This window comes from Apodemus sylvaticus, chromosome 18 (genome assembly GCF_947179515.1).
Source record: "Apodemus sylvaticus chromosome 18, mApoSyl1.1, whole genome shotgun sequence".
In the NCBI taxonomy this organism is placed as follows: domain Eukaryota; kingdom Metazoa; phylum Chordata; class Mammalia; order Rodentia; family Muridae; genus Apodemus; species Apodemus sylvaticus.
This window is the reverse complement of record NC_067489.1, coordinates 68,513,646-68,529,036: the sequence shown is the minus strand read 5'-3', so window position 1 is coordinate 68,529,036 and position 15,391 is coordinate 68,513,646. Positions and strand designations below refer to the sequence as shown.

General features: G+C 38.7%; 1 protein-coding gene across 1 annotated transcript; it reads left to right on the top strand.

Annotated features, from left to right (window-relative positions):
• The first annotated feature begins 257 nt into the window (after positions 1 to 257).
• LOC127668507 (vomeronasal type-1 receptor 2-like) lies at positions 258 to 6,930 on the top strand. Its single transcript, XM_052162141.1, has 2 exons — positions 258 to 1,166; positions 6,868 to 6,930. Exons 1-2 carry the CDS (start codon positions 258 to 260, stop codon positions 6,928 to 6,930), a joined length of 972 nt encoding a protein of 323 aa, XP_052018101.1.
• The last annotated feature ends 8,461 nt before the right edge of the window (positions 6,931 to 15,391 follow it).

The window sequence follows — 15,391 nt, the reverse complement described above, 5'->3', positions numbered from 1 at the left end:
GCCTGGTCTACAGAGCAAGTTCCATACAGAGCAACACAGAGAATCCCTGACTTGAAAAAGTAGAAACAAAGAGAAAGAGGAGGAAGAGGAAGAGGAGGAGAAAGAAAGGAAAGAAAAGAGTTGGACATCATCACTTCTCTTTGCTCCTGAGCTGTCATTCAGTATATTTTTCTACAAACGCCATTTTAAAATTGTTTTAAAATACAGTCCATTTATTTGGTACTCTAGACCTAACAAACCTGAGCCATTTTAACATCATGGTTCTAAGTAACACCGTCTTCCAGATCTTTCTCATATTCCAGTTTTTTCTTGGTGTCATAGGGAACTCATTACTGTTAATGTTATATATATACAGTTTCTTCCTCAGGCCTCATTCCAAAAAGTTGATAGATTCAGTTTTAACGCACCTTACAATCGTTAATATGTTGATGATCATATCCACATTGATAAAAGATATCATGTTATCCTTTGGAGTACCCAATTTTCTGGATGATGTTGGTTGTAAGGCAGTTTTGTTTTCATTCAGAGTCAGCTGGGGTCTGTCCATCTGCACCACCTCTGTTCTAAGCACATTCCAAGTCATCACCATCACTCCCAGCAGTTCTAAGTGGGCCTCCTGGCTTAAGCCCCGACTCTCTACATGGTTTCTTTCTTCCTTACTTTGCTCCTGGCCTATTAACCTACTTATCTATGTGTATATGGTTGAAATGGTAATAGCCCAAACCAATAAAACTCATGTTGGCTATGGATATTCAGATGGTTACTGTCAAAACAAGCACTTTGGGAACCACAACTCAGGGTCATTTAATACCATTATTATCATTCACGATCTCTTCTTTGTGGCCATCATGATGTGGGCCAGCCTCTACATGGTGATTTTCCTCTACAGACACCGCAAGAGAGCCCAGCATCTCCACAGCCCAAGCCTTTCCTCCCAGCCATCTCCTGAGCGCAAGGCCATTCACAGCATCCTGTCTCTGGTGAGCTGCTTTGTGTTAATTTATTGGTTGAACAACTCCATCACCCTTTATGGGTTTTATACAAAAGAAAAAATTCCAAGATTGCAGTTGATTAATACAATTTTTACAGCATGCTACCCAACCATCTGCACTTTTTTACTCATAAAGAATAATAAAGTTATTTTGCAATTCATTTCTTCATTTTCTGTACTGCTGTTTTCTTTTTTTTTAATTGATATATTTTTATTTACATTTCAAATGATTTCCCCTTTTCTGAGTCCCCACTCCCCAAAAGTCCCATAAACCCTCTTCCCTCCCCCTGTTCCTCCATCTACCCTTCCCACTTCCCTGTTCTGGAATTCCCCTATACTGTCTCACTGAGTCTTTCCAAAACCAGGGGCCACTCCTCCATTCTTTTTGGACATCATTTATTATGTGGATTATATCTTGGGTATTCAAAGATTCTAGGCTAATATCCACTTATCAGTGAGTGCATACCTTGATTGATCTTTTGAGACTGTGTTACTTCACTTAGTATGATGTTCTCCAGCTCCATCCATTTGTCTAAGAATTTCATGAATTCATTGTTTCTAATGGCTGAATAGTACTCCATTGTATAAATACACCACATTTTTTGTATCCATTCCTCCGCTGAGGAATGATTAATGATGTTGAACATTTCTTAGGGTGTTTCTCAGCCCTCTGAGATTCTTCATGTGAAAATTCTTTGTTTAGCTCTGTACCCCACTTTTTTTTATTTTTTTATTATTCGATATAATTTATTTACATTTCAAATGATTTCCCCTTTTCTAGCCCCCCCCCACTCCCCGAAAGTCCCGCAAGCCCCCTTCTCTTCCCCTGTCCTCCCACCCACCCCTTCCCACTTCCCCGTTCTGGTTTTGCTGAATACTGTTTCACTGAGTCTTTCCAGAACCAGGGGCCACTCCTCCTTTCTTCTTGTACCTCATTTGATGTGTGGATTATGTTTTGGGTATTCCAGTTTTCTAGGTTAATATCCACTTATTAGTGAGTGCATACCATGATTCACCTTTTGAGTCTGGGTTACCTCACTTAGTATGGTATTCTCTAGCTCTATCCATTTGCCTAAGAATTTCATGAATTCATTGTTTCTAATGGCTGAATAGTACTCCATTGTGTAGATATACCACATTTTTTTGCATCCACTCTTCTGTTGAGGGATACCTGGGTTCTTTCCAGCATCTGGCAATTACAAATAGGGCTGCTATGAACATAGTAGAACATGTATCCTTATTACATGGTGGGGAGTCTTCTGGGTATATGCCCAGGAGTGGTATAGCAGGATCTTCTGGAAGTAAGGTGCCCAGTTTTCGGAGGAACCGCCAGACTGCTTTCCAGAGTGGTTGTACCAATTTGCAACCCCACCAGCAGTGGAGGAGTGTTCCTCTTTCTCCACACCCTCTCCAACACCTGCTGTCTCCTGAATTTTTAATCTTAGCCATTCTGACTGGTGTAAGATGAAATCTTAGGGTTGTTTTGATTTGCATTTCCCTAATGACTAATGAAGTTGAGCATTTTTTAAGATGCTTCTCCGCCATCCGAAGTTCTTCAGGTGAGAATTCTTTGTTTAACTCTGTACCCCATTTTTTAATAGGGTTGTTTGGTTTTCTGGAGTCTAACTTCTTGAGTTCCCGTCACATAATAATCAAAACACCAAATGTTCTAAACAAAGAAAGAATACTAAAGGCAGTAAGAGAAAAAGGCCAAGTAACATATAAAGGAAGACCTATCAGAATCACAGCAGACTTTTCACCTGAGACTATGAAGGCTAGAAGGTCCTGGGCAGATCTCATGCAGACTCTAAGAGAACACAAATGCCAACCAAAACTACTATATCCAGCAAAACTCTCAATCACCATAGATGGAGAAACTAAGATATTTCATGACAAAACCAAGTTTACCCAATATCTATCCACAAACCCGGCCCTAAAAAGGAATAGGAGGACAACACCAATACAAGGAGGGAAACTTCACCCTGGAAAAAGCAAGATAGTAACCTTTCATCAAACCCAAAAGAAGTTAAGCATTCAAATTTAAAAAATAACGTCAAAAATGATAGGAAGTAACAATCACTATTCCTTAATATCTCTTAACATCAATGGACTTAATGCCTCAATAAAAAGACACAGACTAACTGAATGGACACGTAAACAGGACCCTACATTTTGCTGCTTACAGGAAACACACCTCAGGGTCAAAGACAAACACTACCTTAGAGTAAAAGGCTGGAAGACAATTTTACAAGCAAAAGGTCTCAGGAAACAAGCTGGAGTAGCCATTTTAATATCAGATAAAATTGACTTTCAACCCAAAGTCATCAAAAGAGACCCTGAGGGACACTTCTTGCTGGTCAAAGGAAAAATACAAAATGAAGAACTGTCAATCCTGAACATCTATGCCCCAAATGCAAGGGCACCCTCTTTCGTAAAAGAAACTTTATTAAAACTAAAAGCACACATTGCACCTAACACAATAATTGTGGGTGACTTCAACACTGCACTTTCCTCAATGGACCGATCAGGAAAACAGAAACTAAACAGGGACACAATGAAACTAATTGAAGCTTTGGACCAATTAGATTTAACAGATATATATAGAACATTCTATCCTAAAACAAAAGAATATACCTTTTTCTCAGCACCTCATGGTACCTTCTCCAAAATCGACCATATAATTGGTCACAAGACAGACCTCAACAAATATAAGAAGATCGAACTAATCCCATGCCTCCTATCTGATCACTATGGAGTAAAAGTGGTCTTCAATAGCAACAGAAACAACAGAAAGCCCACATACACGTGGAAACTGAACAATACTCTACTCAATGATACCTTGGTCAAGGAAGAAATAAAGAAAGAAATTAAAGACTTTTTAGAACACAATGAAAATGAAAACACAACATACCCAAATCTATGGGACACAATGAAAGCAGTGCTAAGAGGAAAACTCATAGCCCTGAGTGCCTCCAAAAAGAAAATGGAGAGAGCATACATTACCAGCTTAATGACACACCTGAAAGCCCTAGAACAAAAAGAAGCTATTTCGCCCAGGAGGAGTAGAAGGCAGGAAATCATCAAACTCAGGGCCGAAATCAATCAAGTAGAAACAAAGAGAACCATACAAAAAATCAACAATACCAGGAGCTGGTTCTTTTAGAAAATCAACAAGATAGATAAACCCTTAGCCAGAATGACCAAAGGGCACAGAGAAAGTATCCAAATTAACAAACTTAGAAATGAAAAGGGAGATATAACAACGGAAACTGAGGAAATCCAAAAAATCATCAGATCCTACTACAAGAGCCTATACTCAACACAACTGGAGAATCTGGAGGAAATGGACAATTTCCTTGACAGATACCAAATACCAAAATTAAATCAGGACCAACTAGACCATCTAAACAGTCCCATAATGCCTAAAGAAATAGAAGGAGTCATAGAAAGTCTTCCAACCAAAAAAAGCACAGGACCAGATGGCTTCAGTGCAGAAATCTACCAGACCTTCAAAGAAGAGTTAACACCAATACTCTTCAAACTATTCCACAAAATAGAAACAGAAGGAACACTACCCAATTCCTTCTACGAAGCCACAATTACGCTGATACCAAAGCCACACAAAGATCCAACAAAGAAAGAGAACTTCAGACCAATTTCCCTTATGAACATCGATGCAAAAATACTCAATAAAATTCTTGCCAACCGAATCCAAGAACACATCAAAACGATCATCCACCATGATCAAGTAGGCTTCATCCCGGGAATGCAGGGTTGGTTCAACATACGGAAATCCATCAATACAATCCACTACATAAACAAACTCAAAGAACAAAACCACATGGTCATTTCATTGGATGCTGAAAAAGCATTTGACAAAATTCAGCATCCCTTCATGCTTAAAGTCTTGGAGAGAACAGGAATTCAAGGCCCATACCTAAACATAGTAAAAGCAATATACAGCAAACCGGTAGCCAGCATCAAACTAAATGGAGAGAAACTTGAAGCAATCCCACTGAAATCAGGGACCAGACAAGGCTGCCCCCTTTCTCCTTATCTTTTCAATATTGTACTTGAGGTACTAGCTCGGGCAATTCGACAACATAAGGAGGTCAAAGGGATACAAATTGGAAAGGAAGAAGTCAAACTATCATTATTTGCAGACGACATGATCGTCTACCCAAGTGACCCAAAGAACTCCACTAGAGAGCTCCTACAGCTGATAAACAACTTCAGCAAAGTGGCAGGTTATAAAATCAACTCAAGCAAATCAGTGGCCTTCCTATACTCAAAGGATAAGCAGGCTGAGAAAGAAATTAGGGAAATGACCCCCTTCACAATAGCCACAAATAGTATAAAGTTTCTTGGGGTGACTCTTACCAAACATGTGAAAGATCTGTATGACAAGAACTTCAAGACTCTGAAGAAGGAAATGGAAGAAGACCTCAAAAAATGGGAAAACCTCCCATGCTCATGGATCGGTAGAATCAATATAGTTAAAATGGCCATTTTGCCTAAAGCACTATACAGATTCAATGCAATACCCATCAAAATCCCAACTCAATTCTTCACAGAGTTAGAAAGAGCAATTATCAAATTCATCTGGAACAACAAAAAACCCAGGATAGCTAAAACTATTCTCAGCAACAAAAGGAAATCTGGGGGAATCAGTATCCCTGACCTCAAGCAATACTACAGAGCAATAGTGTTAAAAACTGCATGGTATTGGTACAGTGACAGGCAGGAGGATCAATGGAACAGGATTGAAGATCCAGAAATGAACCCACACACCTATGGCCACTTGATCCTCGACAAAGAGGCTGAAAACATCCAATGGAAAAAAGATAGCCTTTTCAACAAATGGTGCTGGTTCAACTGGAGGTCAGCATGCAGAAGAATGCGAATTGATCCATCCTTGTCTCCTTGTACTAAGCTCAAATCCAAATGGATCAAGGACCTCCACATAAAGCCAGACACTCTGAAGCTAATAGAAAAGAAACTGGGGAAGACCCTTGAGGACATCGGTACAGGGAGAAAGTTTCTGTACTGCTGTTTTCAAAGTTCACTCCATGCCTGAACTGAAAATCACACTTTGTCATTATTAAAACAGTGTCTTAATGATTTTTTGTGGAATAAAGAATTTGAATGTGGACCTTGTATATATGAAATGATATTAGCTATAATTCAGACATTCTGTACACTATTAAAAATTCAGGCAATTAACATTGAATAGAACTCCATGTGCATAATTTTAATAATTTTAATATTTATTACTCACTCAAACTATGACACTTTGTCCAAAATGAACATATTTAAATATTTTCAACAATATTTTGTTTTCTGTTTTTTTTCTATTTAAATACTTCTAATCAAAATTTTGAAATATCATTTGGAGCTTGGGTTATGTGTTTTATGGTGTTTTCTGTTCTATGAAACACCTTTTAAACATTGAACAAATTTCTGTTTCTTAAGTACCAACTACCAGAAATACTGCTGTGGGTGGGACTCTTATGTGTAACGAATAGTAGTTATCCAATGGCTGTCCTTTTACCATAGCTGACTTTGAGTCATCAATAATTATTTTTAATATTTTATTATTTTTTGTTATTTCTTTTATTTTTGAAATTATGACATAATTAGATCATTTTCCTCTTCGTTTTTCTTCTTGCAGACTCTGCTGTGTGCTTGTTCTTGCACTCTTTCAATTTCATGGCCTCTTTTTTCCTTAATTGTTATGTATGTATGTGTGTGCATGCAAGTGTGGAGGTATTCCTAAATACATAAATGCTTCCTACTCTTTATATTGTGGCAACAATTAATGAAAAAAGAGGCCATGAATTTTAAAGAATAACTTCCAGTTGTTTCTACACACGCAGGAGAGCCTGAGTGTGAGCCCCAGCACCCAGGTAAAGACCAAGCCACTGGAGCTTGTGTTTTAGCTGCAGCTATAGGAACGTGAAGACAGCAGGATTTCTGGTTTTGCCAGGACAGTCAGCATAGACTAACTGATGACACTCAGGACCCACGGGAGATCTTGTCTCGGGAGGGAACAAGGAAGAGGGCTCATAAAGGATGTAAGGCTGGAAAACAAGGGAGCGCTCTGTGAGCATGAACTACTGGACAGGACATCGCTGTTGTAAGCAGAAACTCACGGTACCTATAGTGACCTTCACAAGATCAAGCCACTTAAAAATCCCAGCATGGCATCCTACGGCTGATGGAAACAAATGCAGAGACCCACAGGTAAACATTAGACTGAGTTTAAGAGTCTTGTGGAAGAGTGAGGGACAGGATTGAGGGAGTGGAAGGGGTCAAGGCCACCACAAGACTGACAGAGTCAACTAACTGGAGCCCATGGGGCTCACAGAGACTGAACCACCAAGGGAGCAGCATGCAAGTGCTGGATCTAGACCTGTGTCACATGCGTAGCAGATGTGCAGCTTGGTCTTCATGAGCTCCCCTAACAATTGGGGCAGGGCTCTCTCTGACTCTGTTCCCTGACTTTCCATCCCCTTCCCTTAGCTGGACTGGCTTTTCAGGCCTCAGAAGGACAAGTTGTGCAAGATGATGTGCCAGAGTGGTTTGGGATCCATGGGAGTTTCTTCTTCTCTGTGGAGAAGGGGAGGGATAATTGGTAGAGTGGTTTCTGAGGGTATGACTGACAAAGATGCTGAGATCAGAACATAAACTAACTAACTAACTAACTAACTAATTAACTAACTAACTAAGAAAAATTTCAGCATGAGGATTTCTCATGTGTCACCATCCCCTAATAATAAGGTATTGACATCTCTTCTGATCTCTACTAGCCCAGCTACACTTATTCAAATTCAGGCAAAATATTCAAATACAGGAAATAAAAACATATATAAGAAAGAGTTCTCTCAATCAGCACTTGGAGGGACTTCCTGCCACCATCTTCACTCCCAGATGGAGAGGACAGGCAGCTCTAGGTACACAGAGATATCCCAAGTTTAACATCACTTGGAACACAGACTGCCAGACTTCTGCCTGCACCCAAAGCCTGGGCAGCTCTGCAGTTCAGCTCTGTGCCACCCCTGACATGGGTTGATTGCCCTGCAGAGTAATCACCACTTGGAGGGGCTCCCTGCTGCCATCTTTGCTCCCAGATGGACAGGACAGGCAGCTCCAGGTACACAGAGACAACCCCGAGTATAACATTGCTTGGGGCAAGGCACACCAGGGCTCCAATGGCACCCAAGAGTAGGGCAGCCCATCAGCAATCTGTGCCAGGGGAAACCCAGTCATCCAGAGGAACAGAAATAGCTTTACAGGCTCACAGGAAGTTCAAGCACCAGACAGTGACAACAGCACCAACTAACACCAGAGATAACCAGATGGCAAAAGGCAAATGTAGGAATGTTACTAACAGAAATCAAGGCAATATGGCAGCATCCAAACCCAATTCTCTGACAACAGCAAGTCCTGGGCAACACCCCAGAAAAATAAGATTTGGATTTAAAATCATTGGTCATGATACTGTTAGAGGAACACAAGAAGGACTTAAATAAAGCTGTTAAAGAAATACAAGAGAAAATGGATCAAAAGATAGAAGAAGCCCTTACAAGGGAAACACAAAAATCATTTAAAAAAATTCAGGAGAATATGGGTCAACAGACAGAAGCCAATAAAGACAAAATGCAAACAATTACTTAAAGAAATACAGGAGAACTTGGGGCAACAGGCAGAAGTCATGAAAGAGGAAACACAAAAATCTCTTAAAGAATTACAGGAAAACATAAAGAAAGAAGTGAAGGAACAGAACAACGTCATGCAGGATCTAAAAACAGAAGTAAAAACAACTAAGAAATCACAAAGGGAGAAAATTTTGGAGATAGAAAACCTTGGGAAGAAATCAGGGGTCATAGATGCAAATATCAGCAACAGAATACAAGAGATAGAAGAAAGAATCTCAGATGCTGAAGATACCATAGAAACCATGGATTCAACAGTCAAAGAAAATGCAAAATGCAACAAGCTTGTAACCCAAAGCATCCAGGAAATCTAGGACACAATGAGAAGTCCAAACCTAAGGATTATATGCATAGATGAGAGTGAAGATTTACAACTTAAAGAGCCAGCAAATATCTTCAACAAAATTCTGAAAAACAGCTTCCCTAACCTAAAGAATGAGATGGCCATGAACATATAAGAAGCCTACAGAATTCCAAACAGACTGGACCAGAACAGAAATACCTCCTGTCACATAATAATCAAAACCCCAAATGTACTAAACAAAGAAAGAATATTAAAGGCAGTAAGAGAAAGAGGCCAAGTAAATATAAAGGAAGACCTATCAGAATTACACCAGACCTCTCACCAGAGACCATGAAAGCTAGAAGATCCTGGGCAGATCTCATGCAGACTCCAAGATAACACAAATGCCTGCCAAGACTACTATACCTAGCAAAACTCTCAATCACCATAGATGGAGAAACCAAGATATTCCATAACAAAACCAAATTTACACAAAATTTTTCCACAAACCCAGCCCTACAAAGGATAATAGGTGGAAAACACCAATACAAGGAAGGAAACTACACCCTGGAAAAAGCAAGCCTTGTTTCATAAAACCCAAAAGAAGATAACCACTCAAACACAAAAATAACATCAAAAATAACAGGAAGTAATAATCACTATTCTTTAATATTTACTAACATCAATGAACTCAATTACCCAATAAAAAGACATAGACTAATAGATTGGATACATAAACAGGACCCTACATTTTACTTCATACAGGAAACACACCTCAGTGTCAAAGACAAACACTACTTCAGAGTAAAAGGCTGGAAAACAATTTTACAAGCAAATGATCTCAGGAAACAATCCGGAGTAGCCCTTCTAATATCAGACAAAATTGACTTTCAATCTAAAGTCATCAAAAGGGACATCTTGCTGGTCAAATGAAAAATCCACCAAGAAGAACTCTCAATTCTGAATATCTGTGCTCCAAACGCAAGGGCACCCTCATTCATAAAAGAAACTTTACTAAAGCTCAAAGCACACATTGTACCTAACACAATAATTGTGGGTGATGTCAACACTCCACTCTCCTCAGTGGGCCAATCAGGAAAACAGAAACTGAACAGAGACACAATGAAACTAATTGAAGCTTTGGACAAATTAGATTTAACACACACACACACACACACACACACACACACACACACACACACACACACACATATATATATATATATATATATATATATATATATATATATATATATATATAACACATTCTATTCTAAAGCAAAAGAATATACCTTTTTCTCATCACCTCATGGTACCTTCTCCAAAATCGACCATATAATCGGTCACAAGACAGACCTCAACAGATATAAGAAGATTGAACTAACTTCATACCTCCTATCAGATCACTATGGAGTAAGAGTGGTCGTCAATAGCAACAAAAGCAACAGAAAGCCAGCATATACATGGAAGCTGAAAAATACTCTACTCAATGATAGCTTGGTCAAGGAAGAAATAACGAAAGAAATCAAAGAGTTTTAGAATTTAATTAAAATGAAGGGACAAATACTCAAATCTTTGGGACACAATGAAAGCAGTGCTAAGAGGAAAACTCATAGCCCTCAGTGCCTCCAAAAAGAAACTGGAGAGAGCATACACTAGCAGCTTAATGGCACACCTGAAAACCTTGGAACAAAAAGAAGCTAATTCACCCAAGAGGTGTAGGAGACAGGAAATCATCAAACTCAGGGCTGAAATCAATCAAGTAGAAACCCAGAGAACCATAAAAGAGTCAACAAAACCAGGAGCTGGTTCTTTGAGAAAATCAACAAGATAGATAAACCCTAGGCCAGACTAACCAAAGGGCACAGAGACAGTATCCAAATTAAACGAATTAGAAATGAAATTGGAGATATAACAATAAAACCTGAGGAAATTCAAAAAATCATCAGATCCTACTACAAAAGCCTATACTCAACACAACTGGAAAATCTGGAGGAAATGGACAATTCCTAGACAGATACTAAATGCTAAAATTAAATCAGGATCAACTAGATCATCTAAGCAGTCACAAAACCTCTAAAGAAATAGAAAGGGTCATAGAAAGTCTTCCAACCAAAAAAAGCATAGGACCAGATGGTTTTTCGTGCAGAATTCTATCAGACCTTCAAAGAAAACCTAACACCAATACTCTTCAAATTATTCCTCAAAATAGAAACAGAAGAAACACTACACTACACAACACATTCTACAAAGCCACAATTACACTGATACCACCCATCCCCTCTATACAGAATTCCTGAAGCAGCATTGCCCCCCATTCCTTAAGCTTATTTGTTTCGCTATAGTAGAACTTATTGAGTTTGTTGTATATATTGTATATTAGTCCTTTTTCAGATGTAGGATTGGTAAAGACCTTTTTCCAATCTTTCAGTCGCCTTTTTGTTGTATTGACACTTTTCTTTGCCTTCCGGAAGCTTGACAATTTTATGAGGTCCTATTTGTCAATTCTTGATCTTACAGCATTAGCTATTGGTATTTTGTTCAGGAAAATTTCCCCTGTGCCCAAATGCTTAAGGCTCTTCCCCACTTTCTTTTCTATTACTTTCACTGTATCTGGTTTCATGTGGAGGTCCCTGATCCAGTTGGACTTGAGCTTTGTACAGGGGATAAGAATGGATCAAATTGAATTCTTCTACATGCTAACCACCAGTTGAACCAGCACGTTTTGAAAATATTCTGTCTTTTCTCCACTGGATGGTTTTAGCTCCTTTATCAAAGATCAAGTGGCCATAGTAGTTTTGATTTGTTTCTGGACTTTCAACTCAATTGCATTGATCTACCTGCCTGTCCCTGTTCCAATTCAATGCAGTTTTTATTACTATTGCTCTGTAGTACAGGTTGAGGTCAGGGATGGTGATTCTGCCTGAAGTTCTTTTATTGTTGAGAAATTTTTGCTACCCTGAGATTTTTTAATTCCTGATGAATTTGCAAATTGTTCTTTCTAGTTCTATGAAGAACTGAGTTGGAATTTTGAAGGGGATTGCATTGAATCTCTAGAAGCTTTCTGAAAGATGGCCATTTTTACTATATTAATCCTGCCGATCAATAAATTTAGGTGATATTTCCAGCTTTTTCGTCATCTAATGAAATGTTTAAGCTGGGAAGTGGTGGTGCACACCTTTAATCCTAGCACTTGGGAGGCAGAGGCAGGTGGATTTCTGAGTTTTAGGCCAGCCTGGTCTACAGAGTGAGACCAGGACAGCCACGGATACACAGAGAAAACCCTGTCTCAAAAACAAACAAACAAGCAAAAACAAATGAAATGTTTATGTGGTTTTATTTCTTTGAATTTATTTATGTAGTAGATTATGTTGGTGGTTTTTCATATATTGATCCATACCTGCATCTGTGGGATGAAGCCTACTTGATCATGGTAAATGATCATGATAATATGTTCTTGGATTTGGTTGGCAAGTATTTTATTGAATATTTTTGCACCAATGATCGTAAGGGAAATGGGTCTGAAGTAGTCTTTCTTTGTTTGGTCTTTGTGTGGTTTAGGTACAAGCATTAGTGTAGCTTCATAGAACAAATTGGCTAGTGTTCCAAACTATCCCTTCTATGTTGTGGAATAGTTTGGAGAGTATTGGTATTAGGACTTCTTTGAATGTCTGATAGAATTCTCCACTAAACCTGTTTGGTCCAGGGCTTTTTTTTTAGTTGGTAGACTATAAATGATTGCTTCTATTTCCCTAGGAGTTGTAGGACAGGTTAGATGGCTTATCTGATCCTCTTTGAACTTTGGCACCCGGTGTGTGTCTAGAAAATTGTCCATTTCTTCCAGATTTTCCAATTCTGTTGGGTATAAGCTATTGTAGTAGCATCTGATGACTTTGAAATTTCTGTTTTTATGTTTCTGTGGTGATCTTTTGGGGTTGTTGAAAGAAGATTACTTTCTTACTTTTTCTAAGGTGTAGTTTCTATCCTTGTGTGTTGTCTTTTTAATCTATTATCCTTTGTAGGTCTGGATTTAGAAAGATATTGTGCAAACTTCACTTTTTCAAGGAATATCTTGATTTCTCCAAATAAGGTGATTGAGAGATTTGTTGGGTATAGTATTCCGGGTTGGTATTTGTGTTCTCTTAGGGCCTGTATGAGATCTGCCCTAAAAGATCTATTTTCTCTTTTGGTTATACTCTATTTTATCTATGTTGTTCTTCTGTTCTCGATAATCTGTTGTATATGATCTATTCTATTGATGAGGTTTTAATGAATATTCTAAAAAAACGTACTAAACTTTACATATATAAATTTTCAATTTGATTATTTTTAGTATTTCAATCTCTTTATTGAAGTCTTGTTTTATTTCCCGTGGTGACTTTATTACTTTATTGTTATTTATTTGCATTATCTTTAACTTCACTTACGATTTTATCATATATTCTCTGGTTTCAGTAAACGTTCTTATAGTTACCTGTTCATTATATCTCTTAATTAATTTATCGGTTTATTATTTGTGTGTACAAATGTCACGGCATGCATGTCGAGATCAAGGTACAACTCATTGGAGTTGGAGGAAACTTCCTAAACAGAACTCCAATGGCTCATGCTCTAAGTCAAGAATTGATAAATGGGACCTCATGAAACTGGAAAGGTTCTTTAAGACAAAGGACATAGTCAATAAGACAAATTGTCAACCTACAGATTGGGAAAAAATCTTCACTAACCCCAAATCTGATAGAGGGCTAATATCCAATTACATAATGAACTCAAGAAGCTAACCACTAAAAAACCAAACAATCTAATAAAAAAAATGGGGTGTAGAACTAAACAGAGATTCAAACAGAAGATTCTCAAATGGCTGAGAAGCACCTAAAGAAATGTTCAAAGTCCTTAGTGATCAGAGAAATGCAAATCAAAATGACCATGAGATTCCACCTTATATCATCCAGAATGGCTAAGATCAAAAGCTCAGGTGACAACACACATTGACAAGGATGTAGAGAAAGAGGAACACTCCTCCATTGCTGGATCTTTTAGCTTTCATGGTCTCTGATGAGGAATCTGTCATAATTCTGATAGGTCTGCCTTTATATGTTACTTGAATTTTTTCTCTACTGCTTTTAATATTCTTTCTTAGTTTACAGCATTTGGCGCTTTGATTATTATGTGATGGGAGGAATTCCTTTTCTTATCCTGTCCATTTGGAGTTCTGTAGGGTTCTTTTATGTTCATGGGCATTTCTTTCTTTAGGTTAGGAAAGTTTTTTTCTATAATTTTGTTGAAGGTATTTACTAGATCTGTATGTTTGGGGATCTCTCTCTTCTATACCTATTATCCTTAGTTTTGATTTTCTCATTGTGTCCTGTATTTCCTAGAGGTTCTGGGTTATGAGCTTTTTACATTTTGCATTTTTATTGTTGTTTCAATGTTTTCTATGGTATCTTCTGCATTGAGATTCTCTCTTCTATCCTGTTTCGTCTGTTGGTGATGCTGGCATCTTTGACTCCTGATCTATTTTCTATGTGTTCTAACTTCAGGGTTGTCTCCCTTTGGGGTTTCTTTATTGTTTCTATTTCCATTTTAAGGTCATGGATGGTTTTGCTCATTTTCTTTGTTTGATTGCATTTCCTGTAATTATTTAAGGCAGTTTTGTGCTTCCTCTTAAAGGGTTTCTACCTGTTTACCTATGTTCTCTTGTATTTCTTTAAAGGAGTTATTTATGTCTTTCTCAAAGTCCTCTATCGTCATCATAAAAGTGATTTTAGATCTGTATCTTGCTTTTTTGGTGTGATGATGTATCCAGGACTTGCTATGATGGGAGAATTGGGTACTGATGATGCGAAGTAACCTTGGTTTCTTTTGCTTATGTTCTTATGCTTGCCCCTGGCCACCTGACTATCTCTAGTGCTACTTGCTGATACTTTGTCGGACTGGATCCTGTCCTTGCTGTGATCCTGGCTTTGTCAGAATTCCTCAGAGTTCAGATGTCTCTGTGATCCTGAAATCCTGAGTATGTCATAGCCCCTGGGAACTGCCTTTGGGACCAAGATATCCTGGTCTGACCAAGCTCCTGCGATTCTGTGATTCTCTGATCCCGTGATCCTGCAATCCTGGGTATGTTAGAGCACCTGGGAATGGAGCTTCCTCTGTGTGGTGTGATACTGTCTGCCATGTCTGCAGTCAAGGTCTCCTCAGAGTACTGGCCCAGACCTGAAGGAACCTGTGCCACTGGTCAGGAGGAGTTCCTGGGTGCATGGGTCCCACTTGTCCCAGGTACTTCTAGTGTTGGGGCAGATGTTGTATCCTCCCCACTTCTGATTCTATAAGCCTGGGCTTGTTAGTGCCCCTGGGAGTGGAGCTTCCTCTGTGTGTTGTGGGACTGGCTTTGGAATTCAGTGC

Excerpts from the sequence above, each read along its gene's own strand:
- LOC127668507 (XM_052162141.1), top strand. The coding sequence starts at position 258 with ATGGTTCTAAGTAACACCGTCTTCCAGATCTTTCTCATATTCCAGTTT. Across the intron at positions 1,167-6,867 it reads AATTCATTTCTTCATTTTCT|GAGAGCCTGAGTGTGAGCCC; the intron begins GTACTGCTGTTT and ends CTACACACGCAG.